This window comes from Engraulis encrasicolus, chromosome 21, assembly GCF_034702125.1.
Source record: "Engraulis encrasicolus isolate BLACKSEA-1 chromosome 21, IST_EnEncr_1.0, whole genome shotgun sequence".
Lineage (NCBI taxonomy): Eukaryota > Metazoa > Chordata > Actinopteri > Clupeiformes > Engraulidae > Engraulis > Engraulis encrasicolus.
In genome coordinates, this window is record NC_085877.1 from 22,355,778 (window position 1) to 22,381,754 (window position 25,977).

The 25,977-nt window shown below is 41.6% G+C and overlaps 2 protein-coding genes across 26 annotated transcripts in view; one reads left to right on the forward strand and one right to left on the reverse strand.

Moving 5' to 3' along the window:
* The window catches only part of LOC134436989 (ankyrin-2-like), a 302,705-nt gene extending 294,689 nt beyond the window's left edge, over positions 1 to 8,016 (forward strand). For 16 of the 18 annotated variants that reach the window (XM_063186396.1, XM_063186395.1, XM_063186398.1 and 13 more), the window contains 6 exons: positions 230 to 319; positions 782 to 865; positions 1,082 to 1,246; positions 2,095 to 2,283; positions 3,610 to 3,701; positions 5,170 to 8,016. In XM_063186396.1, coding sequence (XP_063042466.1) covers positions 230 to 319; positions 782 to 865; positions 1,082 to 1,246; positions 2,095 to 2,283; positions 3,610 to 3,701; positions 5,170 to 5,482 — 933 coding nt within the window. In that variant the 3' untranslated portion in view covers positions 5,483 to 8,016. The remainder of the gene's footprint in view (positions 1 to 229; positions 320 to 781; positions 866 to 1,081; positions 1,247 to 2,094; positions 2,284 to 3,609; positions 3,702 to 5,169) is intronic. The other 2 variants (XM_063186404.1, XM_063186406.1) reach the window with 2 other exon arrangements.
* The window catches only part of camk2d1 (calcium/calmodulin-dependent protein kinase (CaM kinase) II delta 1), a 138,365-nt gene continuing 119,546 nt past the window's right edge, over positions 7,159 to 25,977 (reverse strand). For 4 of the 8 annotated variants that reach the window (XM_063186416.1, XM_063186413.1, XM_063186415.1 and 1 more), the window contains 5 exons: positions 25,533 to 25,581; positions 15,630 to 15,705; positions 15,223 to 15,317; positions 14,139 to 14,364; positions 7,159 to 13,462 (listed from right to left, as the gene is read on the reverse strand). In XM_063186416.1, the coding sequence (XP_063042486.1) occupies positions 13,459 to 13,462; positions 14,139 to 14,364; positions 15,223 to 15,317; positions 15,630 to 15,705; positions 25,533 to 25,581 (450 nt within the window). In that variant the 3' untranslated portion in view covers positions 7,159 to 13,458. Of the gene's footprint in view, positions 13,463 to 14,134; positions 14,365 to 15,222; positions 15,318 to 15,629; positions 15,706 to 25,532; positions 25,582 to 25,977 lie in introns of those variants that run through there. The other 4 variants (XM_063186419.1, XM_063186414.1, XM_063186421.1 and 1 more) reach the window with 1 other exon arrangement.

Consider the following 25,977-nt stretch of genomic DNA (forward strand, 5'->3'; position numbering starts at 1 on the left):
AGTAAAAAAAAAAAAAACAACACAGCAAATGATGCTTTATTAGCTTAGAAAAAAAATATGCCTTAAAGAGAAAAGAAGGAACAAGCCAAGAAATGCTGTGCTTGCTTTGATGCCTGTTGCTACGCTAAACGGACACAATTGCTGCTAACAAAGCACGTTCTGCTACAGCATTCCATGTGATGAAAATATCCTAATATAAAACAAAGTGATGTTTCTGTGACACCCCCAGGAAATAGCAGAGGAGCTAGGAATGATGTCCGATAGCTCAGAGGAGGAAATTCTAACCACAAGAGTGGTCCGACGCAGGGTGATCATTCAGGTATAGGACTAACTGTAACCGTAGGTGGGGTGTGGTTGTGGGTGTGGAGACATACAGTGAACTGCTGCAGCTGAATAATCTGTGGTATTGCGCTTTTGATGTTTTATTTTTGAAGAATGGAGTTCTTTGGTGCTGGTGTTTTTTTTCATGGTTTTTAAAAAATGACTTTGAAATGACAACATACGTATGCTTCATGAAGTTGGCATTTTCAGTTTGCTTCATTTCCATTTCATTTCCAGATTTTATTTCCTGTCTTTCCACTGTAAAAAATCAGAATGTCAGACAATTGGACTGACACCGACCATACACAATGTCTACTTTTCATAGTGGAAGACTAATGTTTCTTCATAAGTCTAATGGAAACTTGGTTTAAGGTCTCTATGAATGTGGATTGCCTGGGTCCATGTGTGGCTTGATACGTGCTGGATGAGAGATAATTGTTGTTGTTTGTTTGCTGTACAGGGTGACGACATGCCAGAGATCCCACCTCAATCGGTAACCGAAGAGCAGTACACTGATGAACACGGAAATTTGGTTGTGAAAAAGGTAAACTTTCCTCTTGAAGTGACAGCAAAATAGTATACAGTATAGTGTATGTTGTTAACGTAACGTTCGGTTCAGGTTCAAGAGTTTGGTAAACAGTCTCTTAATTCTGTAAATAATGGTGATGAGACACCAACGTACAGTATAACATATAATGTAACATATAACATATATTGAGAAATTATAGATTGTAAAGTAATGCCCACCTTTTCACCGTAGATTACGAGGAAAGTAATTCGTAAGTATACATCAGCTGATGGAGTTGAGCGAGAGGAAGTGACGATTGAGGGAGCGCCACAGGAGCCTGTCACTGTGGACGATGCGGATGGCTTCTCGAAGGTGGTGAAGAGGACCGTGGTGCGGAGCGGGGGAGACCAGACAGAGGTTAGCGCTTATACTACAAGCAGTCTTCAACCGTGCAAAAAGCGTCAAAAAGCGCTAAATTCCGCCCAATTTCAACATGTTGCATTGATTTCTATGGGCATAAACTGCAGAAAAAAACGCCAAATGGACGATTTTTACCGTTTTTACCCGCAGACGGCCATCCCAAGCAGCCCAATTGGGCGGGTAACCGCCCAATCTGGCAACACTGGTCTTCAATAGAACATTTATGGGCCTAATATGGCATAGGCGTGAAGACATGAACAAAACGTCCATCACTTTCTTGACACATGAATGTTAACTTGAACACAATAACAGAAGAGATTTTAGAACAATATATATATATATTATGTACAGTATAGCACAGAATAGCTTTGTAAAAGTACAAAAATACAGTACAGTGCCTAAGTACTAACTTCCATTGGGGGCTATTTACACACTTACCCTATGTTTGTACAGTTGTTGATCAGCAGCACTGTACTCTGCAATGACTGAATTTGAAAGGGTGTAAATAAAATTATTTTCATTTAAAAGCATTTCATAAAATAATTGATGCCGGCATCATACGCATGACATAACATCCATCATATATAATGCAGTCATGCATTATGTCAATTTCATATACTTGTTTCGTCTGTTGTCATTAAGTTGACAATCGGTTATGGTAAAGTCAGCCTGAACAATGTCAACTTTTCATGACCATAAAACGTTTATGACTTTTACATCATGTTTATGACTCTCGTCTATGACTGTGTCATGACACTTATATGTTTTGACACCATTATGACACTTTCATACATATGACTCCAGCGTCAGGGAAAGTGTAACCTGAAATCCAATTCCAATCCCAGGTGAGCGTGGGTGAGCCTCTGGCCCTGGGGGCGACAGCAGCCTCGGAGTTCGAGGCCGAGCCCGTCCAGGGTCGTAAGGTCAGCCGGGTCGTCAAGACGACGATGGTACAGGGCGAGCGAATGGAAAAGCACATCGGTGACCCCTCGCTGTCGGCAGATCTCCCCTCGGCCAAAGACGACTTTGAAAAGGTAGGTAGCACAGTACAGTAGCTAAGACATATCCTCTTACAATACACACACACAGTGAGACTTACCATTCATTTTACAATTGACATGTGTTTATTTTTTTATTTTGATGGAACACATACCTTTACAGTACTTACAGGACTTTGAAAAGGTATGTACAGTAGCGTAGACATATCATCTGGGCCCTTCCCATAAGCTTCAGCTTCTTTTGGGGACCCTTTTTCATCATGCTAAAACCAAAGAATGGTCTACTGGAGTAAGATATCCCTAACTCTGCCTACCCAATGCAAAAGAGTGTGCTCAGGTTTGGTCTCCTAAGGGGGCGTTGTCCTCTCCTTCTTTCTGTGGTGTTTTCGTGATGGCTTGCACAAGATGTGGGCTACTAGCCAGGCTGTGCCCTCCTAGTGACACAACACTTTCAGTGTTGCAACTAGTCAGGTAAAGACCAATGCAAGTACTGAAAATACGGGAACTCCTCCCACTTTGTCGGTGAGCAAACAACCATAAGCAAACCAAGGGAGGCGGGTCAACCATGCCGTTTGGGAAATGTTAATTGTTATGCTCTTGGTCAGACCAAGTCTCGAAGAGATTTGAACATCGATGATAATCAGGCTAGTGGGCTACCACCGTCTGTAGCGCAAAGGGAACTTCAAAGGCGTTTCCAAAGGCCTCCTAACCGAAGTTCTCCTAAAGCGGCGTTCACCTGACATCACGTGGATCCAGGAAACATACGGCTTGATGTATCTTACTTTAATAGACAATTCTTTGCTAAAACTGGCCTCACAAAACCATGTAAATTGACTGACTAAAAGTGGTGTGATGAAATAAATAAATGCATTAATTCATTAGTTCAGTAATTGAGATGTTCATTCATGGATTCATTCATTGATTCACTGATTCATTGATTCATTCATTGATTCTTTTGTTTGTTCTTTCTTTCTTTCGTTCTTTCGTTCTTTCTTTCTTTCTTTCTTTCTTTCTTTCTTTCTTTCTTTCTTTCTTTCTTTCTTTCTTTCTTTCTTTCTTTCTTTCTTTCTTTCATTCATGTTACACAGAGTGAGGGTGCAACTTTCCTTACATTTAACTACAATTGATTTTTATTTTCATTTTGGTGTATCACCTAGGCCTATACACATGTACAGAATGTAAAGGAATATAGCTCCCAATACATAAGAAACAATGTGAACAATGACTAATCTCGCTTTTCAGTAGCTGGTATTTACAATGTGAAGTGAATATGTAAAATAAAATAAAAAATATATTTAGACATGGCTTTTTGTGATAGGGTGCCCGTTACTGTACATCACTGTTCTTCTTTGCTGATCCCAGGCTTTGCGTTACTCCGGAGACTATGGGAAAGTGCGACTGCCAAATTTAGTTGAGAAGGAGGTTGTGAAGGAAGACGGCTCGGTGGTGAAAAGGTTGTGATGAGTGGCACGTGCACTACTGTGTGCCCTCAGGCGTGTCTGAAGACTAACGATGATGGCCCTGTAGTTTTCCTGCCAGGGATGTAATTACAACACTAGATGAAACCATGTAATACTACTAGTGTTGTAATTACATCTGTAAGAGTACTTATACTTCTATTACAACACTGGCCAGGGCGTTGAGCACGAGTGTGACATGGTTTCACTTTCACTTGGCCCAGTAGTTATATGTGTGCCGTGGTGTCACTGAAATTAAGAGCATGGTGTGCAGATACTCCTATATGACTTCGGCATAGAGGACACAAGGAACGATTTATATTTCTTGATTTAAGATGAACTATTACCAGGCCCATGAAGGCAATCATATTCAGTGGCATGAGCTCTATGCCCTCATGCTTGTCTGACCGTTTATTTGTGCCAGGGCATTGTGACTGTGTGGCATGGTTTCACTTTGAGCATGGTGTGGAAATACTCAGATTCAATGTTGGAGTACAGGAATTTAGCAACTTGTTTTTTTTTTACTAATGAATCTGCAGTACATTTTAAGAGCTTTGTCAATTGCAAGAGTCAGTTTTGAACAGTGGTGTAGTCTACGTAGAACGCGGGTATACGGAGTATACCCACTTCTAAATTTCAGGGATTTCAGTATACCCACTTAAAATTGATTGATCCATTGTTTTGAATAGCACAAATGTGTACAGTATACCCACTTCAAAAAATGCTCAAATATACAGTATACCCACTTCAAAAAAGTAGACTACACCACTGGTTTTGAACCTTTAATCTTACCCCCACTATTTGACAATTCAAACATGATCTGATTTGCATGTTTGTGCCATGGAATCACTTAAAGAAATTTTGTACCAACCAAAATGTTACATCAAGGGTAGATTTTCAAAAAATTACCATAGTACATAGCCTAGGAGTTTTATTGTATTGCCTGTGAGTGTGTAAATGTATAAAAACATATAATTTACAGTATGTTCTTTGACTGTTATGCACAGATTATACATGTACATCAACATACTGATTTCCAGAACTAGAAAAAAACAGCCACTGCCCCATAGTTCACAGTCTTGTTCGAACTCACCCCACTTGGCTTTAAAGATTCATAGAGACCATCCCCAAATTCTGACTCATGAAATTTAATTATAGTTAATGTCAACTTACAGTGAAATATATACTGATAAAAAGACACGGCACCTTAGTTCCCAAATTCTCACCTTAATAGTGGCATATCCAATTGATATAAGCAACATCTGTATGCTGCATAATACCTAACATCGATTCTAGTTGTTTGTTTTCCCGGCACCTTCCCCCTTTCACCAGAATGCGCCGAAGTCCATAATCTAATCTACAACATACACAAAAATTCTAACATTCATTTTCTTTGTTTGCTTGTTTCTTCTCCACCACTACATCCCTCCTCCCTCCCCCCTCCCTCCTCTGACCTTCGTCCCAGGACCCGGATGCGTAAGACGTGCACGCAGAAGAGGACTGTGATGAGGGACGGCCAGGGGGGGGGCCAGGGGCGGAGCAAGCGCACCCACCTGGAGCGTCTGGAGGACACGCCCGAAGCCCTGCGACCCGACCGCCTCCAGCAACACCTGCGCCTCCTCCTGCAGAACTACTGCGCCAAGCAGAAAGAGGAGGAGGAGGAGCAGGAGGAAGGGGAAGGGGAAGGGAAGGAGGACAGAATCCAGGAGGAAAAGAAGGAGGAGGAGGAAGGGAGGCAGGAGGTGGCAGCGGAGGAGAAAAGGAGGAGGAGGAAGTAGTGGCTGGACTGATGCTCTCTCGCTGCTGCTGATAACGCTGTTTTAACTCGCTTCCTCTGCTGTGTCTTTGATCATGGTTCCTCCTTCTCCTCCTTTTCCTTTTTCCTGTTTGTGAACCAGGAGGTGAAAGAGGGGAGGTGGCAGTGGAGGAGAAAAGAGGGAGGAGGAAGTAGGGAATGGACTGAATGATGCTTGCGGCCAATATTGATATCGCTGTTCCAACTGGACTCCTCTGGTGTGTGTTTTTTTGTGTGGTTCCTCCTCCACTTCCTCGTCCTTTCTCCTGTTTGTGAAACACACATCCAGACCTCCTGATCCTTTCCCAAAATGCATTGCAGATGTCAACTTCCTGTTCTTCTTCTTCTGCTCTTCTGTGACCCTCTGCGCCTTTACCACCGCTTCAGATATCCTGCCGTGTTTTCTTTTTTCTTTTCGTTTGACCATGTAATCATTTTATTTCCTCCTTTGGCAACTGATAGAACACTTTTTTTCCATCGTTTATAAGATGCTTAAATGTAATTTTGTTTGTTTGTTGTTTTCCTTTGATTTGCTGATTTTGTGACCAAAGATAGCTCACACTGTTTTACCTGCTGACTTCAATCCATACAAACATACTGTAGTTACCTTTTTTCTTTTTGCTGTGCTCATTTCATATCCTCAGCTGCTGTGTTTGAGAAGAATTAAAAAAAACACACAAGAAAAAACCTAAACGATGAAGAAAAGCAACAGGAAGAGAGGAAGTGGAAGGGTCGATGGCGATGCCGAAACTCACACAGTCCTTTTTGACGTCGTCGGACATTTTGTTCTTGCGAGAAGGAGCCATGGCAGGATCGGCTCTGCTGAAACTGACTTGCTGACTTTTACGGCTTACCCTTACATGTACCTGCTGTACACACCAACACACACACACACAAACACAAACATACAAATACACAAGCACGCAAAACAAAAAAAACATGCCAGCTATTGGATTGTCATGATGCTTAGCCTCCTTGGATAACACAATTTGGACACCAACAACGACACCATGAGGAAAACCGTTATCCCCTTCCTATGCCCCCTAATCAGTTATTATTATAGAAACTGTTGCTATGATACTAACCTTGTTCCGACTAGAGCCTGAGACTGGCGTGGATTTTGTTCGTCTATGACTATGGCCAGACACCCTCAGCCCAATAGAGTTGAAGGGTGTGATGAATTGATGAGGGCTTGAGTGAGGTAGAAGAAGGGAAGAATGAATGTTAAAGTGCTGTGTATTGGCTCATATTCACATACATGAAACCTGCCACACCATTGGTTGACAGTGCGGGTGATGTCATACAGTACCACTGCTTGCGAAGTGAAGAGTGTTGTGTAATGTTGTAAAGATGAATGTGCTTGGAAATCAGAATTTCCTTTTTTGTTTTTGTTTGTTTGTTTGTTGGTTCTCATCTCTCTCTCTCTCTCTCTCTCTCTCTCCTCTCTCCTTCCCATTTCAGTGTGGGTGTTGAAGAAAAGATTAATGTATGGAAATCCCAGAGTCCAAAGTCTTCACACTAAAAGTTTGTAACCCCATGTTGTCCCCAATTTCTCAAGTCTGCTTGTCATTTTTTCCTGTGTGTGTGTGTGTGTGTGTGTGTGTGTGTGTGTGTGTGTGTGTGTGTGTGTGTGTGTGTGTGTGTGTGTGTGTGTGTGTGTGTGTGTGTGTGTGTGTGTGTGTGTGTGTGTGTGTGTGTGTCTGGCTTGTGCGTGGATTCTCCAGCACTAAGGCACAATATCTGCATGTCGTGTGTGTGTGTGTGTGTGTGTGTGTGTGTGTGTGTGTGTGTGTGTGTGTGTGTGTGTGTGTTTCATGTCACCAACACTGCAACCCCATCTCTCATCCCAACGTAGAAGATAGAAATCACCCTGAATATATTTTATTTGGTTGTGTATTTGATTTATTTGTTTTTCATTTGTGCACTGTGTGTAAACGCAAACCATCCTGAACAACAAACCAATATGTACTACGTAAGTGTCTTCACCTCTAAAACACACACACAGACACACAAACACACACACACACACATACACCTGCTCCCTTACAGAGCTCATGACTTTGGTTTCAAAGCCCCTGGCTGAAGGTCTGAGAGTTTCCTTGGGTGCGTTCCAATATGTGACCTTGCGTCCTCCACTTGTGCTTGTGGCCTCGTACCAGGAAGTAATACGTTGTGATGACAACAGCATTATATTTCAATATCTTGCAAAAGCTCAATTGTAAAGTCATTTTCTCATTTGCAAACTGGATGGTGAATGAAGAATGGTCCCCCAAAAATTGTTTTGGCTAGGCTGACAGCGGGGAAACTTTATTGTTTTCTTCACAGAGGAGGGGCCACAAGCACAAGTGGAGGACGCAAGGTGTGTGTGTTTGTTCTACCAGGTCAGGCCTCTTCTGTGTGTGACGAAAGAAGAGAATGAATGTTGACTAGCAGATTTTTTTTTCGGTTTTGTTTGAGGAATTTTATTTTGTCTTTTGTTGTTGCAAATGTTGTAAAATAAAAGCGTGATACCTCTGACACCATGGATCTGATCTTTGTGAGGCTAACTTAGACCGCTCTGGCATTGTGGAGATTGCAGAGAGGTTGTGTTTGGATCAGTTGAAGAAGTGTAGAACAAGGCAGTAGACCATAGCTTTAGGGCTGTGGCACGGCTTACCAACATACACTATAGCACTTCAAGTGTGTTATTTTAGTAGTAGTTCATTACTGGAATGTATCTTGCCCCTTCATAAAGGTCACATTTTCATGAACATTTACCAACACCGCATCAGTTTATAAGTATTTATCATAAATTGGAAATTTATGAAAACTTGGGTCCTCTCTGTGTAAAATCCACCATTTTGAGTGACCAGCCATACACATCTTTGGCTAAAAACATTTCTCTGGTTAGACCAGTAAATATTTCTTAATGTAATACATGTTTGTGGAGAAGATTACATTTGTGAATGGGCAGCATACATTTCTGAAATAAACTACTAAAATTTTACACAGGAGCTTTAAATATAAATTACCACCATGACAATTGAGTTGATGTAGTCCTTGCCAAGGCCAGTTGTGTTTATAGTAGGTCTGACTTGTGTTTTGCTACCAAATAACCAAAACATCTCCAAATTATGAAGTGACTTGCAATATGGGAGGTGAACCAATACCGTTAATGTGATGACGTTTGTACCATTTCTGCTTTGGTGAACACCAACCTAAAGAACTTAATTTTAATGTTCACAAAAGGTCAGTGTTGCAATCAGATATACAGGCATTTTTTTCATGGGCATCATGACAGTCATTTTAGATCTTTGACCGTTCACTAAAGGGTTAATCTGGCCAGCCACCAAAGGGTTATGTAGACATTCAGGTGAGGTTGAAGTCAAAGCACATAATTGTTGTGTCAATGGCATGAGAAACCATGTTAACTTTTGTAATATTAACAACCATATGGCTGATGATTTTCTTGTTGTAGATACAGTAGCTACATTCATACAGCAGCTTGGTGAATACCTATGCTCTTTCTGCCACATCATGTAGAAAAGAACACATACCGTACACTGGTTTGAGCAAGGGCCAATCCTCGTGTATACTCATTTTTCTATATACCGTATGCAATAAGTGTGTGTCTTTGTGTGTGTGTGTGTGTGTGTGTGTGTGTGTGTGTGTGTGTGTGTGTGTGTGTGAGTGTGAGTGAGTGAGTGAGTGTGAGTGAGTGAGAGAGAGAGACGGCCAGATAACCTGTAGAGGGAGACATGGATCCGCTTCTAGATAGGTCTGCATCTTTAAAAAAAACAATACATATATATTACATGCTCAGTGCATCCCATCTGTGGACTTCATCATTTGGCTGAATGAAGAAATGCATGGAGTGTGTGTGTGTGTGTGTGTGTGTGTGTGTGTGTGTGTGTGTGTGTGTGTGTGTGTGTGTGTGTGCGCGTGCGTGTGTGCGTGTGCTTGTGTTGGTGAGATATGGATTCTTGTCGAGCTATCAGTTATGGCTTCTAATGGCAAATGAAAATAAAGAAAACTGAAGTAAAACCGATCGTGACATCTTACCCCCTGTGTCTCGTCTTGACACGGGGTTGGCTTGCAGCATCTATGTGCAGTGAAGACTACTGTATATTCTATGCTACTTTGTGACAATAATATTATGATTTTTTTTACGTCACTTACATTCAAAGTGTAAAACCATGACTGCTTTAAGGTGGAAAAAGTGAGGAACTTTTTTTATTGATTGAAAGTGTCAGAACATGGGTAGTTCCTCAAATAAGCATCTTGTTTCCATGGTGATGGCAGTTATACATGAATATATACTACAAGGGCATGTGATTTACTAAAAAACTGGGGGAATAAACAAAAGAAAAACAAGAAAAAAAGTTGAAACCAGTGAAAAAACATGCCCAGCCACTGCAGTGTGTATATGACAAAAAAAATAATAAACTGTACATGTGTTCCACTTGTCTTATTCGTTTTTTGAAAGACTTCACCATACAGTTAGGCCAACTATATTTAAAAAAACATAATTTTGACTACTCGAGAATTTCAAATTAATGGCAATTTAAAAAGAGGATGCACATGCGTACGTACGGTTGTCGCCTGGGTTAAATAAATGCATATTATGTTACATACATGTAGGCCCCTATATGGAGTCCCAGAGAAATCATGGTGTCCCAAATGAGATTCAGCACCTCTTTTCTGCACACTAGTGGTAAGTTTCCAAATGAAAAGATCACCAAGACGCAAGTGGCAGAAATCACACGTTTTATTTGAACATTTCTTCAAATATCAGTCAGTTCCCATTGATGGCAGTAGATATTTACACTTTTTGTGTAGTTAGAGTAGATTTCATATTAAAATAAAAAAACATACATACATACATGATGGGCAATCCAAACTACTGTATACTGAGCAAGGGGGGTGAGACAGTGAAACTTTGCCTAGAGTGAACCTTCCCTGAGGGACTTGGTGGTGGTTGGTGGTCAACTCAAAAAATCAATCAAATCAAAATCAGTATCAATCTCAAACTGTGATCCTCTTGTTCCTCCAACAGTAAGGCCTATGCAAATATTTGCAAACATTGATTTTATTTCCGCCATTTACATAATTTGATCCCATTTACACAACATGTGGAGGGAAAAAAAACACCATTGTGACCGGTGCATTTTTAGAAAACTAATGTTTTAAAAATGTCAACTTTAGGGTGCTACAATTCTTTAAACAAAAGCCCAAACTGATGTGTTGACAAAAAATATCCTTTTATGTGAAAACAGGGTCTGAGTCTAATGTCTTCAACGTCTGTACCTTGACAAACCTAAATTTAATCAATTATCTGACGAAAGCATATTTGCTTGTTTTGGTGGTACATTGCAACATTAGTTATAGTATTACAGTATACTTTAAAATTGTATCTGCATTATGAAAGTCCCCACTATTACCCAGAACACAAACCAAATCCTCGTGATCTTACATGACTCTTTTTTGACACAAAGGTGAAAATATGAAATATACCCCGCAAGTTAAAAAAACAAAACAACAATGGCTCAGCACAGTCAAACATAAGTCTGCAGAAGTTATTCTCAAGACGCCACAATGTAACGCCTTGGAAAGGATATATCTTAATATGCATTCACTATTCACCACTTTTCACCAAAAAATAAAACATCTAAATATATACTTCTTAATAAACTTTACGCTTAAAATGAAAGGGGCAAACATGTGGTGAGGTTTAGGCACTAAAGGAAAGGGTAAGAGTGGAAAAAAGGGAACGATAGTGTAGGGATAACCAAGTGTGTAAAGGGGACACTTCTAAGGGCCGCCTGAACTAGAGTAAAAACAGAACTTTAAGGGATCCAAAGATGTGTGTTGGGACTGAGGAGGCGAGACACAGGGTACAAGTCATTGTAGTTCCTCACGTCCTTTTCTGATGCTTGTGGCCTCACGATGTAAGGCTCGACGTCATTGATGATCGAACATTTATTCAGAAAATTGCTAATTATATAATACATTCAGTTATGAATGAAGTTATTATTGTTACATTTTGAATTATATTTATAAATATATTTATGAATTGCAATAATCATTTTATTGCAAAATATCTCGTTTGCAATAGGGATTTTGAATGGGAAGAATTCCCTCCATAAGTTGCTCTGCCCAAGTTGACAGCGAGGAAACTAAATCTTTCTCCTCTTTCTCCTCCGAGGCAAGAGGCCACAACCAACAGAGAATGGGTAACACTTTACTTGACGCCGGTGTCATAAGCATGTCATTACAGTGTCATAATAGTGTCATGATACAGTCATAGAGAAATCATAAACATTATGTCCATGTCATAAACATTTTATGACTGTTGGTCTTAAGTGATATACGGTTATGGCAAAGACAAGGTTGCCATTGTGTTGCAAGTGTTACCGAAAGATGGGAGGACCTATTTTGAAATATACCCAGAGACTGAAGTCATGCAGAACCCAAAAGTGTGTAGAACCAAAAAAAGGGGGAAAGAATGTGTGAAGCTAGCAGAGTGATCACATCACTGGGAGAGAAACACCACTTTAAACACATCTTTGCCATATAGTAGTTGTATAAAAAATACAGGAAACAAAACAAAACAAAATTGATACAAAAGTCAAACAAGATCATTTCGATTTACCATTGAAGATAACTTGTTCACGAGTCGTCCACAAGTTTGAGAACAAGACGTTGCAGTGGTGGATGGTACAAAGACCTATGTTACATTCCCTTACTGGTTAAACATGTCACTGTGTTATGTTATAGCTGCTCCCTGTACAGCTGTGATGGTCAAACAAAACATGTTCTAAACTTCCATTCTAAAAGATTGTGTGTACATTTTTTTCTTTTTTCATATTTATATACCAGTATTTGTCTTTTTATGAAGATAACATATTTGCTCAACCATCTTCAGGTGCGGTACAGATCGGCGTCAAAGCTCAAAAACTAAACTCACAGACTACTGTTAATACTCCAAAAGTGTTAAAAGCAATATCAGCACTTCACTTTATTCACACAAAATGTCCCTAAACCACAATAGAAACCGAACAAATGAAAATACAAGCAAGCTGAAGATGTTTTTGCCACTCAATTTGTGTATCATTTTTTTTTTTAAAGTGTTGCGTATTGCACACGTAATGAAACCTGTGAATAGCCGAGAGGTGACAGATATGCCAATGTTTGTTCTTACTATTGGGAATAGCTGAAACCAGTGCAGCTACACACTGGCTATTGGCTACACATAGGTCCCATCATGGACGGAAAACAGTGTGGTGCAAGCTTGGGGTGGACATCCTGGGTTCCGAAAGTAAAACACTTCCTCCTATGTGAGGGTGTAACCAAAATTGTCAGAACCGATAGTGATCAACAGTGCTGTAAGAACCGGTGTGCAGACGGTCTAAGTATGTTCAATTGGCTTGAGATGTCTAAATGCCAAGGTGACTGATGGGGGAGTTTGTTAAGTTCATATCAACTTGGCTCTTATAAAATTACCACAACACTGGGGCATTGTATGTGTTGACTCTAAGTATGCTGTTGTGACTGAAAAAAAATAGAACAAAAGAGAGAAGAAAAAAGAAACAGAAATGATATCACATGTTGGCCCACACCTCCAAAACTGGGGGGTAATCCAAGAACATGGTTAAATGATGAACCTGGCAAAGTTAACCTACAGGAAGTAGTAAACCTGACAACAGATAACGCACAGGTGTCATTTAGGCAAGAAAACGAGGACGGACTATAGGTCCTTCAAATTAGACGATTTACCAGCACCTCATGGTTAACTTCACCTGGTTTACCACTGAGCCAGTTTCTTGGAATACTCCCTTAAGTCCAGCAGTGACGATATGTAAACAAGACTACCATTGCTTGCGGTGAGCCAGGTCAGGGGCGTGGCCTAGACTGGGTAGGCAGGATGAATGCTCAGCTGGCAGGAAGTGTCTCCCTGGTAACAGCAGCTCAGAGGCCATATTATCTGCGAAAAGGAAAGATGGGCCTTGATTATTGCAAACTCTGTTTTAAATAACTTCATTGACTATGGAGACTTGTTTGTAAAATAGCATTACGGACGGACTATGAAGACCTGGCCATGGTTAGGTTGGGATGTCTTTATGAAGTCACATCCACATCCAAGATCAGACCCAGATGTACCATGTAGGGAATTGATCATTGACATTCGCAAGGGCCGTCCTAACCACTACTCATACTCGTCCTAACCACTAGACATTATGACACATATTGAGAGATTGAGTGACATTCCTGATGACATTTGAATTGATCGCTACACTATTTATGTTTACAAATCAATTGTCAAGTTTACATGATCGACTCCCAGTTTTTTAATTTTTTTATTTAAGACTCGCTTATTGCCATTTTACCTGGCCAGGGCTCACTTAAAAAGACACTACTAGCCTAAATGTGAATACCCTGATTAATACAAATAATAAATGGCCTTGGCTGTGACACAACGAGCTAAGTAATGGCACCATAATGTTTCGCCAGGGACCTGGGTTCTATTACGGTTCATTTCCCAATCCTTCCCTGTCACTCTCTCCTATTGCTTCCCTGTCTCCTTTCAAACTGATGTATCGAATAAAGGCAAGAAAAAAAAACTTTAATAATAATAATAATAATAAACAAAATGGACTCACTTGTTGGGGACGCTGGGCGCTCCGGAGCGGTGGAAGTGGATGTTCTGCCACTTGCCGTCACGGCGGTGCCAGATGCGCGTCTCTTCGGACTGCATGGTGCGCGGCAGGCCATTGGCGTTCATGTACTGTGTCAGCCGGATGTAGGCCACGCATGCCGCGTCCTCGCCGATCAGGTGAACATGCGGGTTCAGCAGGATGGTGTGTATGGGCTTGTTGCCCTTCAGGGCTGAGGAGGCGAGGAGAGGAGAGGAGAGGAGAGGAGGAGAAGAGAGGGTAAGAGGAGCGGTGTAGTGGAGAGGAAAGGAGAGAGGAGTAAAGAGGAGAGGAGTAGTGGAGGCGAGAAAGAAGGAGAGGAGTGGTGCAGAGGAAAGGAGAGAGGAGTAAAGAGGAGAGGTGTAGTGGAGAAGAGAAGAGAAGAGAAGAAAAGAGAAGAAGAGAAGATCAATACTTCCTTTAGGATTCCAGAAAAAATATAACAACCAAAAAATAGATTCAGATAAAATGTATATGTGTGACAAAAGTTTCAGAGGAGGAATAAAGATGTTTTAACTACTGTATATTATACAATTGTTATTGCCCTTGAGCAGGGCACCTAACCCCATATTGCCCGGCAGGGACTGTAACCAATATCCTGTAATAACTTCATCGATTTGGATAAAAGTGTCAGCTAAGTGCAATGCAATGTGATGGCCATGACACAGGTCACGGTTTCACTTTCCGCCTCAGACCGCAGCAGGCTACATTACTACTGCAGCCTTCTTCTTGTGGCTTTGGTCAAATGTGACCAGCCGCAGGAAAACAGGCCTTAAGTAGGCCAAGGGGCATATTCAGGTAATCTTAGATTTTGAGAGTACAGATTCTAACCTTTACAATGATACCTTGCACATAGGAATCTGGTAATATCTATCTGTTCACTTTTAGATAAACCAATACTGTTCTCTGATGCATTGATTAGCTTCTTCAAGACCTTAACAAAATGTCAACAAAAGTGTTTTTTACTTATATTAATTGCAAAAGCTGAATAAAATATATATTATTTAACGTTTTGGAAAAGAGCTCCTCATATTCTACAGTTGAACATTACCATTCTCAAAATAGAACCGGTGGAAGTCGGTGCCCTCCACTAGGTTGCCCAGGGCCTCGGGTTCAAAGGAGGTCAAGCCAGGGTCGCAGATCTTTCTGAAAGGTCAAAGGTCAAGGAAAACATTATTCACAACTTGGGGACAGGCTATTTCTGAGGATTCCAATTCATTTGTTGGGGCTTTCTTCCTATTACACCGAGGTGAGTTTAACAGAAGAGCAAAACATCTATCCTTTCATTGCTCCAGAAAGACCTACCCAATTCTCTAGTAATCTTATTGGTTGGGAGGGTCAGCTAAATGCAATGTATCAAGGTGAGGGCAAGTAAAGACAATTACAAGGGCATGCATACATTTGCTTAGGCACAGGTCTGTATGTTGTGTATCAGTGTGTGGTATTTACAGGACTTACGTGTAAGCCTCAAAATCTCCATTATTGATGGCCTCAATCAGCTGCTCAGTTACTTTGATGATCTCCTGCTTCCGCGCTATGAGAGAGCGAGAGAGAGAGAGAGTGACAGAGAGAGAGGGGGAGAGTTTCCATTTGTGACATTCCAAATGATAAAATGATTACTGTAAATGTGTTCAATACATTCCATGTTAAGCCAACGTAGCAATAATCAAGGAGGTGGGTGATGAAATGAATTAATATGCATTTTGAGTTGGAATGTAAATCATGTCAAAGTTGTGGGCCTCACACAGACACAAGCTCACATAACCCACTGACTTTAAATACAACATGAAGACATTGACACAGGGAAAAATACAATAGGGAAAAATATAAAGACAAGACTGTTAACTGACAACGACACAAAAACCAACCAAACAAACGAACATTTGACGATCGATTCACAAAAGACTTCACAGGACACACAGACAGACGTAACGAACGAAACATTTACCTTTCATGGTTAGCATGTAAGCTAAGGGACAACAAAAGAGGACCGTTTGGAACATGCAAGAACACTCAAAAGTTCTTTTAGAATGTGTGATGATGTGGTGTGGAATGGAATGGACAAAAGTGGAATCTGTGTTCATTGGCTGAATTCCAATCACTGAGGTTGCAGAGAGGGCAGGCACTGCTGGCACTGGGAAAACATGTAAACACTCACCCTCCAACCACTACTCCTCTCACGCTTTCATTCAATTGTGCCATTCCTCCTTTCATGCTTTATGATCTCCAATAAAACCTTTCTTTCTTTCTTTCTTTCTTTCTTTCTTTCTTTCTTTCTCTCTCTCTCTCTCTCTCTCTCTCTCTCTCTCTCTCTCTCTTCAAATGAATGCCTGAATCAGTCTATGCTGCACGGCAACAAACACTTCAATAAAAGAGGGTGTGCTGCTTTCAAGTGTCCTGTGCCATATACGTCAGTGAGGTATGAAAATTGAGAAGTCATCCAAACAGATAGGAAACCTTTGGTGAATGTCCATTCTGCACGGCAGAGAAGAGTATCACCAAAGATTTGTCAATTAGAGTAAGATACATCAAGCCTGTATCTTTCCTGGATCCTTGTGATGTCAGGTGAACGCCCCTTTAGGAGACCATTAGACTCTTGAGATTGATAATAAATGGAGTTCCCATTGCGCAGTAGTTGGCGGTAGTGCACATCTTATGCAAGCCATCACCAAACACCACAGAAAGACAAGGAGAAGGAGAGTGGACAACGTCCCCCAAGGAGACAAAACTTAAGCACAGTCCTTTACAATGTGTAGGCAGGGTTTGGGGTATCTTCCTCTAGAAGACAATTCTTTGGTATCACAGATGGTGTCTACTTCTGACTTCATGCCGTACTTTTGGCCAAATGGCTGTGGTCGAAATTTTGATCTACACCGTTGCAAGTATACTAACAATAAAACTAATCAGATATAGTACATCCCAGTGCTTGAAGTGGGGCAGAACTCAGGGGAACCAAGTTCCCCTTCCTCATCATTTTCATCATCAACAATCCGGCAGAACTTATCTCCTGCGCCGCAGGGTTCCTGTACTTCTTTTCTGGGTGTTTCTTTCGGACGATTATGGTTCCTGCACCTCTTTTTTTCCACTTCAGGCAAACTTTTGATCTACACCACTGCAAGTATACTAACAATAAAACTAATCATAGTACATCCTTAGCTCCAAGGGCAGCAAATGGGTGGTAAATCAGATGGTCTAAAACTTTTGACAACCGCTTGCACTCACTTTACTTTGTATTGCGTCCATCTGTGTTTACTTTGCTACTCGTCACACCTACCTGCTCTCCCACAGGGTTGCCAGATGTGACTGATAATTTCCACAATGCTCAAAAGCTGCCTGGAGGCACTAAGTCTCGCTCAACTAAATTCTATTGATTTCTATGGTCATAAATCTACAGAAAAACCTTTTTTTTACCCCCTGATAGCCAAAATCAGGAGTTGTACTGTATGGCTTTGTACTGCTAATGCACTATTTACACAAAAGTAATCACAATGGAAGGTCTGCCCAGGTCATCTGGTCTTGAGATCAGCCATGAGCTTCAGGAAGCAGTCTTGCCAGATTGGGCAGTTACCCGACCAATTGGGCTACTTGGGATGGCTGTCTGCAGGTTAAAACGGGAAAAAATTGACCATTTGGCGTTTTTTTCTGCAGTTTTGGGCCCATAGAAATCAATGCAATTTTTTGAAATTGGGCGGAATTTTGCACATTTTGGCGGTTTTTGAGAACCTTTTTGGGCGGGATTTGGTCAGACACATCTGGCAACACTGTCAGGAACGCTTGCTTAGTCATTCCAGGACATTAACAAGACAACCTCCTACTGTAAAACAGACTCACTTCTGCAGAGTGACTATGGGTACATTCAGTTTTATTGTTGTGTAGTGTATCTTTTTATGGACAAAATCATAGTCTTTTTTGTGTGCTAATTCAGCTGGGAAGACACTCATACCAAACATCTAGTAGAGTAAGATAGTTCAAGCCTGTACATTTCCTGGATCCATGTGATGTCAGGTGAACGCCCCTTTAGGAGAAGTTCGGTTAGGAGACCTTTGGAGTTTTAGGGTTGAAAATGAATGGAGTTCCCTTGGCACTGTAAATGGCGATATCGCACATCTAATGCAAGCCGTCACCAATTGCCACAGAAAGATAAGAAGAAGGAGGGGACCCTCTCAGGAGTTCAAACTTGTGCACACTCCTTAGCATTGGGTGGGCGGAATTTGGGTTATCTTATCTTACTGAAATAGAAGTTGTTTGCTCCTTCTCTACCCCATGCCACTGAGTCATGCAATACCACATCTGGCCTCTAGGGGTCAGTGTAACCTAAGATTTATGGTCCTCCGATTCAGAGTAATCTCAGTCTGGACAGAAGTGCACCTGCTCCTTCTGTTCCTCTTTGCCTATTTAATTACCTCGATGAACAAAAAGTGATAAATAAAATAAAAAACGAACACTTTTTTTCACTAATCAGTGGGACTATCAAGTGGAACTGTCAATTATTGAGGTGTCATCTCCTCTTTCGTGACAATCTACTTCACTAATGCTTGAGCTACCCTAGCCCCAGGTCAGACATGAATGTGAATGTGTCTGCGTACTCTACTTAAAAAAAAACAACAACAACCCTTCTTTGCATCTGCATCACATCTGTTCTGTATCCTCTGCACTTTGTACTGTATCTGCTATTGATGTTGGCTATGATTATGTCCTCGTTTGTAAGTCACTTTGGTTATAAAGCGTTTACCAAATGCAATGTAATGTAATGTTTGCATAAGGATGCAAGTGATTAGCACTCTGAGAACTGCTTACAACAGCATTTTTTCCCCTCCTACTCTGATCACGTTTACACGTCATATAGATCACCATTGTGGACGAGTGCAACTCAGTATCTGTCTCAGGGAGCTAGAACTCCCTGTTAACATTTGCGGGTAAACAAGAGGTGAAAATGAATGAGTTTACAAAAAATATCCAAAACATGTAAACGAAACAAAAAATGTTGCATGCATGCAACTCTGTCGGTAGGTTGGTCAGTTGGTCCATGTGTTGATCAAGCGAAAAGACATTTAACTCATTTCAGTGTTTGTATGTGACTTAGGTTTGTTGACCTAGTTTTTCATTGGTTCTAAACAGGAAATACCTGAGAAAAGACAGGTTCACCAGACTGGCTTTAATGCAAAACTTAATGTAGCCTATAGTTGCAATGTCTTCATGTATTTCTGCCTAATGTACTGTATGTCTATGTACTTGTATATGTCTTGGATATGTAAAGAAATTGACAATGAAGCTGACTTGACTTGACTTGACCTGACTGTAGCACCACAGGCAGTAGACTACAGGCAGCCCAAACTACTAAAACAAGCTTAGGGTGTTGAACACCCTCTACAGTACTCATCGAGACCAGGGGTGTCAACCTCAATTCGGGTCAGGGGCCAAATAGTGTCAATTTGATCTCAAGCGGGCCGGACCAGTAATTTATAGCAATATATCGCAAATTTCTGATTGATATTAGAATCACATTTGTCGTCAATCATCTCGAAGTGGATGTCAGCGGGTATATCAAATAATTGAAAGTATTGAAAATCTTAAATCTCAGACACCTGCAGAGATTTTTACAAGTCTAGCTCTAGGGCTCTATAGAACCATTTGGCGGGCCACATCCAGCCCCTGGGCCTTATGTTTGACACCCATGTTTTGACAGTGTGGCCTCATGGCTACGAAGCTGATGTTGAACATTGCCCGTTAAATTCTAGCACCAGTGATTAAAACGTGGGTAAAGGGAAAGAACGACTAGCGCTCAGGGCTGGAATGGTAATCTGGCAGAACAGGGCATTCCCCCGTGGGCTGACAGTCCTCAGGGCTAATGGTATTGGGTTTTCTGTATCTCTTTACAGACTGATCCACAATTTAGAAGTGCAGAAATGCAGAAATACCTGGGCCTTTCGCAGCTGTCCATTGGTCACTGATGTTTTAGTAGTAGCACACGTCAAAGTGGAGCAACCATAGCTAATGGCACTATTGTACAAATTATTTGTTTGTTTGTTTGTTTTTAGTGGATTATCTAAGATGCCTATTCAGTGCATTGCAGTAATTACCAATAACTAATTAATTTATGGGCATTAGCTGTGGTTGTGCCACCTGACGTCTGAAAACCCATCATTGACCCCTATACAGGAGCTCACTGTCAATGGGGAACCAAGGTTGAATATTTGACCTGGGTCATTTCCCAGCCCTACCCCAGAGCAGCACCCATGGAAGAGCAGCATCAGTAATGGCCTATTATGAGAACTATGCCAATGACAGGCTTGTGTGTACTATCTAGCCTGCTACTGTAAACTGAGGTCTTCCAGTGCAGTCCGCCAAACTTGAGGCTCGAAATCGCGACCTCCCGATCAGGGTGACTGTTCGGCATGGGAGCTCAGGTTCGACATCACTGAGGTAAATGGTCTTGGCCGACGCCTCAGTGCCATCGTATCTGTATGAGCCTTCGGGAGGGAGGTTTTTACTATCATTCTACGGCCTAATTCTTCTAGCTGGCATACTTAACGTTAACACTACTATACTGTATTTGAGGTGTTACTGTGCAGTCCGCCACTCAGGGCTTGAACCCGCCACCTCCTAGTTCAGTTACTACTTTAGTTTGAGTATGGGAGGCACAGCATGATACCGCTGAGCTTAAGGACCAGTGTGATAGCTCAGCGCTACCAATACTGTTGGAGGCTTAGGAAGGGAAGTTTACTAACATTCCACGCCACACTCTGCTAGTTGGCCTCCGTTACAAAGTTAAGGCCCGTGTACACCAAGCGCGAACTACGCTACCTGAGCGGCAGAAGTCATTATTTCTCTATGGAGGGAAGGCGAATAAAGCTACTAGAGCGAATTCGCCAGGAGCGAAGCAAACTGAGCGACCAGAGTAAATTTCGACGGTTAAAATCAAGCTAATCGTAGGCGAATTCGCTATGACGTGGTTCGGTGAAAACCAATTGGAACGTTGATATCGACGAATGTCCCAGGCTGTCAAAACAGAGCCGTTATGTGATTAGCTGAATCATACATGTCAATGCCGCGTCCAGAGCGGATAAAGCGAATTAATGGCGAAACTTCTTCAACCACCCCAGCTACCCGGGTCGCGTAGGTAGCGCCTGGTATACACGGGGCATTATACACTTACACTGGGTGCTGTTGTGGTTGGGGTAGGACGCCCCATCATGCTCTGTGCTGTTCTGATGCGAGAGTGCCTGGGCAATGGATATGGAGGAGATGGCGGAGGAGAAGGGCGGCAAGCGGACGGCAAGGACGAAGACGGCAAAGGAGCAGAGGAAGAGGAGGAGGAGGTAGCTGGCCATCAGGAGCTGCAGCAGGCCCTGGCACAGGGAGCTCGGGCTGGGCCACACGCTCAAGGAGTACCAGCACAGAGAGGAGGAGGAGGAGGCGCGGGAGCAGGAGGAGGAAGAGGAGGAAGAGGAGGAAGAGGAGGAGCCCGAGCGGGACCGAGAGCGGGAGGAGTGAGAGGAGTAGTCGGGGGTGTCACAGCGCACCCTGCTGCACGGAGGTGGTGGTGGTGCATGTGGGGAGCTGTAGGGGGGTCGCTGAAACCTTACAGATCGCGGGGAGATAAATTGAATGGATCCGCCTTGGATGGATTTATTTTGTTTATTTTCAAAAGAAGAGAGGGTTTGGTAGTGATGGGTGGGGTGACACGGGTTGTAAACACACCAGCCAGACAACACAAAACGACAGATGGGTTGTGAAAACAACACAACATGACAAACAACATATGGGAGGAAAACAGAACATAGGGAAGGAGAAAAAAAACAGAAACAATGTGCAAAGACAAAGTGAATGAATGGAAGGTAAATGATAATACATCACAGAGTGAGCAAATCAAGTCATGCATTATTTCTTGTTCTTTGTTTTCAACTTTCCATACTGAAAACAAAGAAGGAAGAGAAGAAGAACATGAGGAAAAAATTAACATGGACGCCCAAACAAACTAGCCAGGTTTAAATTTGCAGTTTTGTTTCAGCTGGGACTGAATGTAGTCAAATCATTTGATATGAACGAAGAGTTTACATGACAATAATAATGAATGCAACTCAAACACAAACTACAGGATATAGCCGTTGCCCCAGACAAAGTTGTGGACTCCCATGATGGATGATGGATTCCCAATTGCTAGTTGCTCCTAAATGTGTCATGTCAGACACAATTTGCCTGACTATTATCGACTTTCAAATCTCGAATCGAGATGTTGGTCTGACCAAGAAGATGACAAATAACATTTCTCAAATAGCCTGGTTAACCCGCCTTTGAGGTCAGAAAAGGCTGTGTCAAAGTTTAAACCGAACATATTCTTAGTCCCAATAGAACGTCTCTGCTTAAACCACCTTGAACACGCCTCTACCTAGGGCCGTTGGAGCTGCTCAAAGTTGATTGCTTGCCGACAAAGGTGGAGTTCCTGATTTCTCCGGAGCTCAGAAACGATATTTGTATTGCTCCTGGCCTCACTAGGAGGGCGTGACCTGGCTAAGACACAAGCCCATATCATGTATTGTTTTAACTGACTGTATCACTAATTCTGACAAGACTCTTTTTTTCCCTTAAAGATTAGTTTGGTAAGTTTCAGTTGCAAGACACAAACTAATACTTGCTGCAATGCAAGAAAACCATGGAGAACATTTGATTTGGTTCAACGACTACAGAATCACTGTATGTGAAGCTGATAATCAGAGAGTACAGGTGGCCTTTTTTGTTATTACCCTGATTGATCAAACAACTATGCCACAGACATGCGCGCGTGTGCACACACAAACGCACACGCACGCACACGTGTACGCACACACGTTGACACACGTACATACACAACCTTTTCCCATCAAGAGATAGAACTTCAATTGAACCTGCAGTAGCTCCCTATTGTGCGCCCCTCTGTGCGAGGGCCCTTTGTTGAGGGAGCTCCCTTTGCCTCAACCTGCGTTTGAGCGTGTCGGTTGTCCTTGGACAAAAGGCACGCGGCACGGTTTTTAAAAAGCACCACCTCATCCATCCACTAATTAAATCAAACTGTGGTGCCTCGACTCGAAGCTTCTGAAAAGGGTTCGCACACCCAGCTTGGAGAGGGTAGAGGGGAGAGGGGAGAGGGGGACAAGATTGCTTTTGTTGTTTAGGGTCACAGTGCCCTCCTTGAGGAGGAGAGGATGAGTATGAAAACAAGGTACATAAAAAAACAAGAACAAGACAGAGATATAGCTAATTGTGTTCATGAATAACATGTGTTTTATTGCTGGTTAAAGAAGGCCAATCTTGAAAGAGGTTGATGATGCTATTTAGGGATGCAAATTATCTAATTCATTAATCATTAGTTGATTGCCTTATCGATCGACTTATGATTAATTGATAAGCGGCATTTTTGTCCCGAAATCTCAATGTTTCTCGAAAAAAACTACTAAATCTAAAGAATGAAACTAAAAAGTTGAGATAAAATACTACATTTCAATTAATACTATTTAAATTCTTTAATCCAAAGGTGATTTAAATATTCACTCACACCCCTCCTCATACATGCTCTTCACATGCCCATTTCACCTGAGTCTCTTGTCAGTTGAATTGCCGATTAATTGCGATTAATGTTTTTTAATGGATTAATGCATTGATCGATTAAAGTCAATTAATCAATTAATCGTTTGCATCCCTATGCTACATTGAATTACCCTCTCACTAATTGCAGGATACTGCCTTACATTTAATCCGTTAAGGCACAGCGTTATAAATAAGCTGTTACCAGAATGGCAATGACCAAGTCGTAGTGCATTACAGAGTGCCACTGGAGATACGGCGTACATTAAGGGGCTACATTAGCATATACCAGCCAACCCTCTATTTTCTGTCTCTTTGGAGACCAATCCATAGTGCTACAGGTAGTCTTAGGTACTAGACCATCATAAGGGTATTCTACTACCTTGTGCCCTCTGAAATGTATACTATGAGGTTGATGATCACTGCATATGTGCATCCCCAATCTTCTCCTGTCACCAGAGTGAAGAATAAAAGAAAGGATGGTGGAATCAAAAAGGAGCCAGGAAATGGGTGCTATAGTCCACCAATGCCATTATGATGAGTGACTGACTGGGAGAGTGGGATCTAATACGATGGGAGAGGAAATGAGAAATGAGATGGGAGTCATGCATCACTGTCAAACATGTAGATACAGTAGGCTTACAACACCCCCAAACCTGTGTGTGTGTGTGTGTGTGTGTGTGTGTGTGTGTGTGTGTGTGTGTGTGTGTGTGTGTGTGTGTGTGTGTGTGTGTGTGTGTGTGTGTGTGTGTGTGTGAGTGTGAGTGTGTGTGAGTGAGAGAGAGAGAGAGAGAGACAGAAAGACAGAGAGACAGACAAAGAGATAAAGCGTCCTATTGAAATGTTTTGCTTTGTTTGTGGATATGATACAGTAGATTGTGGATGAACTACAGTTGTGGTGGCATACAGTCTTCAGGTTTGGTTGAAAGTCTAAGAGGAATAACACAAATAATCCATTCTATACGCATCTATTCTTATCCAAATGTTTCAGTCATACTTCTTAGGTCTTTACAACTCACCTGAAGTAGACATCCTTCTAGCACTTTGAATGATAACATTGGTTGTGTCCAATATACCCATTCAAGTAAAGGGGTGGGCAAAAGTGCTCTACTGACAATTGGTTGAAAGTTTTAAGAGAATGTAAAAGGTTTTGTAATGTTGTTAATCTACATGCATTATCATATAGTAATATTATCTAAGCTTACTTACACTGTACCTAATGTAACCTAGCCCTAAACCTATCATGTCACATGTTGCTATATTATATATTTAGTTGTTATCATACTTAGATAATGCATCAGGGATAGTAAAGGATTAGGGTTAGGTACTGTATGTCCAGTGGATTAGTGTTAAAGTAGGGGCATACAGTGGAAAAGCACAATATTAAATGGTGATACATGTAGATTAGATAAACGAAAAAGACAGTGAAAAAAAATAGTTGTCGCCGAATAAAGTGTATGGTTGATGGTTATTTGGTAACCTGGTTCTCACACGATGGAACATTGAAAATCACTTAGCTCTGGAAAGGCGCAGGTGTGTTCAAAACAGCTCGAACCTGATTGGAGAATTAACGTGGCTTTTTTTTTAATCACTACTACTTCAACCACTGACTTGTATATACCCCGCCCCGAGATCGCGCCCCGCGATTCTGATTGGACTGACCATGAAATATCGGATGCCGTTCGGGCTCGTCTAAGATTTCCAGACCCTCGTGCGAGCTCACAAAGTTTAACGAAGATGCACAAAGCACGAAGGGTCTGCGTGAGAGCCAGGCTAGTTATTTGGTGGTCCTTATCCTACCTTTCACGTCGTCATCTTCGATGGTGGTGTGAGCACTCTCACTGGACTCCTGCAAGAAACAAAAATAACAATTTAAGAACAACATATGTTTAAAAGAAAGTCATGGATTGGTTCAACAATCTTTCGATCTTTGGCCTGTGATGTGACATGATGTGCTCAACATGTTGGTTGACTCTGAAGCACCTCAAAAGGTGTCTAAAAATACTCTTCCATAGGTATGTCAGGGGAAAGAATTTCAACTAATGTGTTTTGGATTGGTGGCATGCTACCATTTTCCAACTTTTGTTTCCATGACTTTTGTTTTCCATTCTCTGTCACGAAAATACTTCACAATTGTCAAAACTGACTGTCAAGAATACATAGCAGCACTGAGAGCAATCATGTGATTTGATCATTGCAATATAGTATATAGCCTACTTTAAATTTGGGAAGAAAGGCAAGGTAT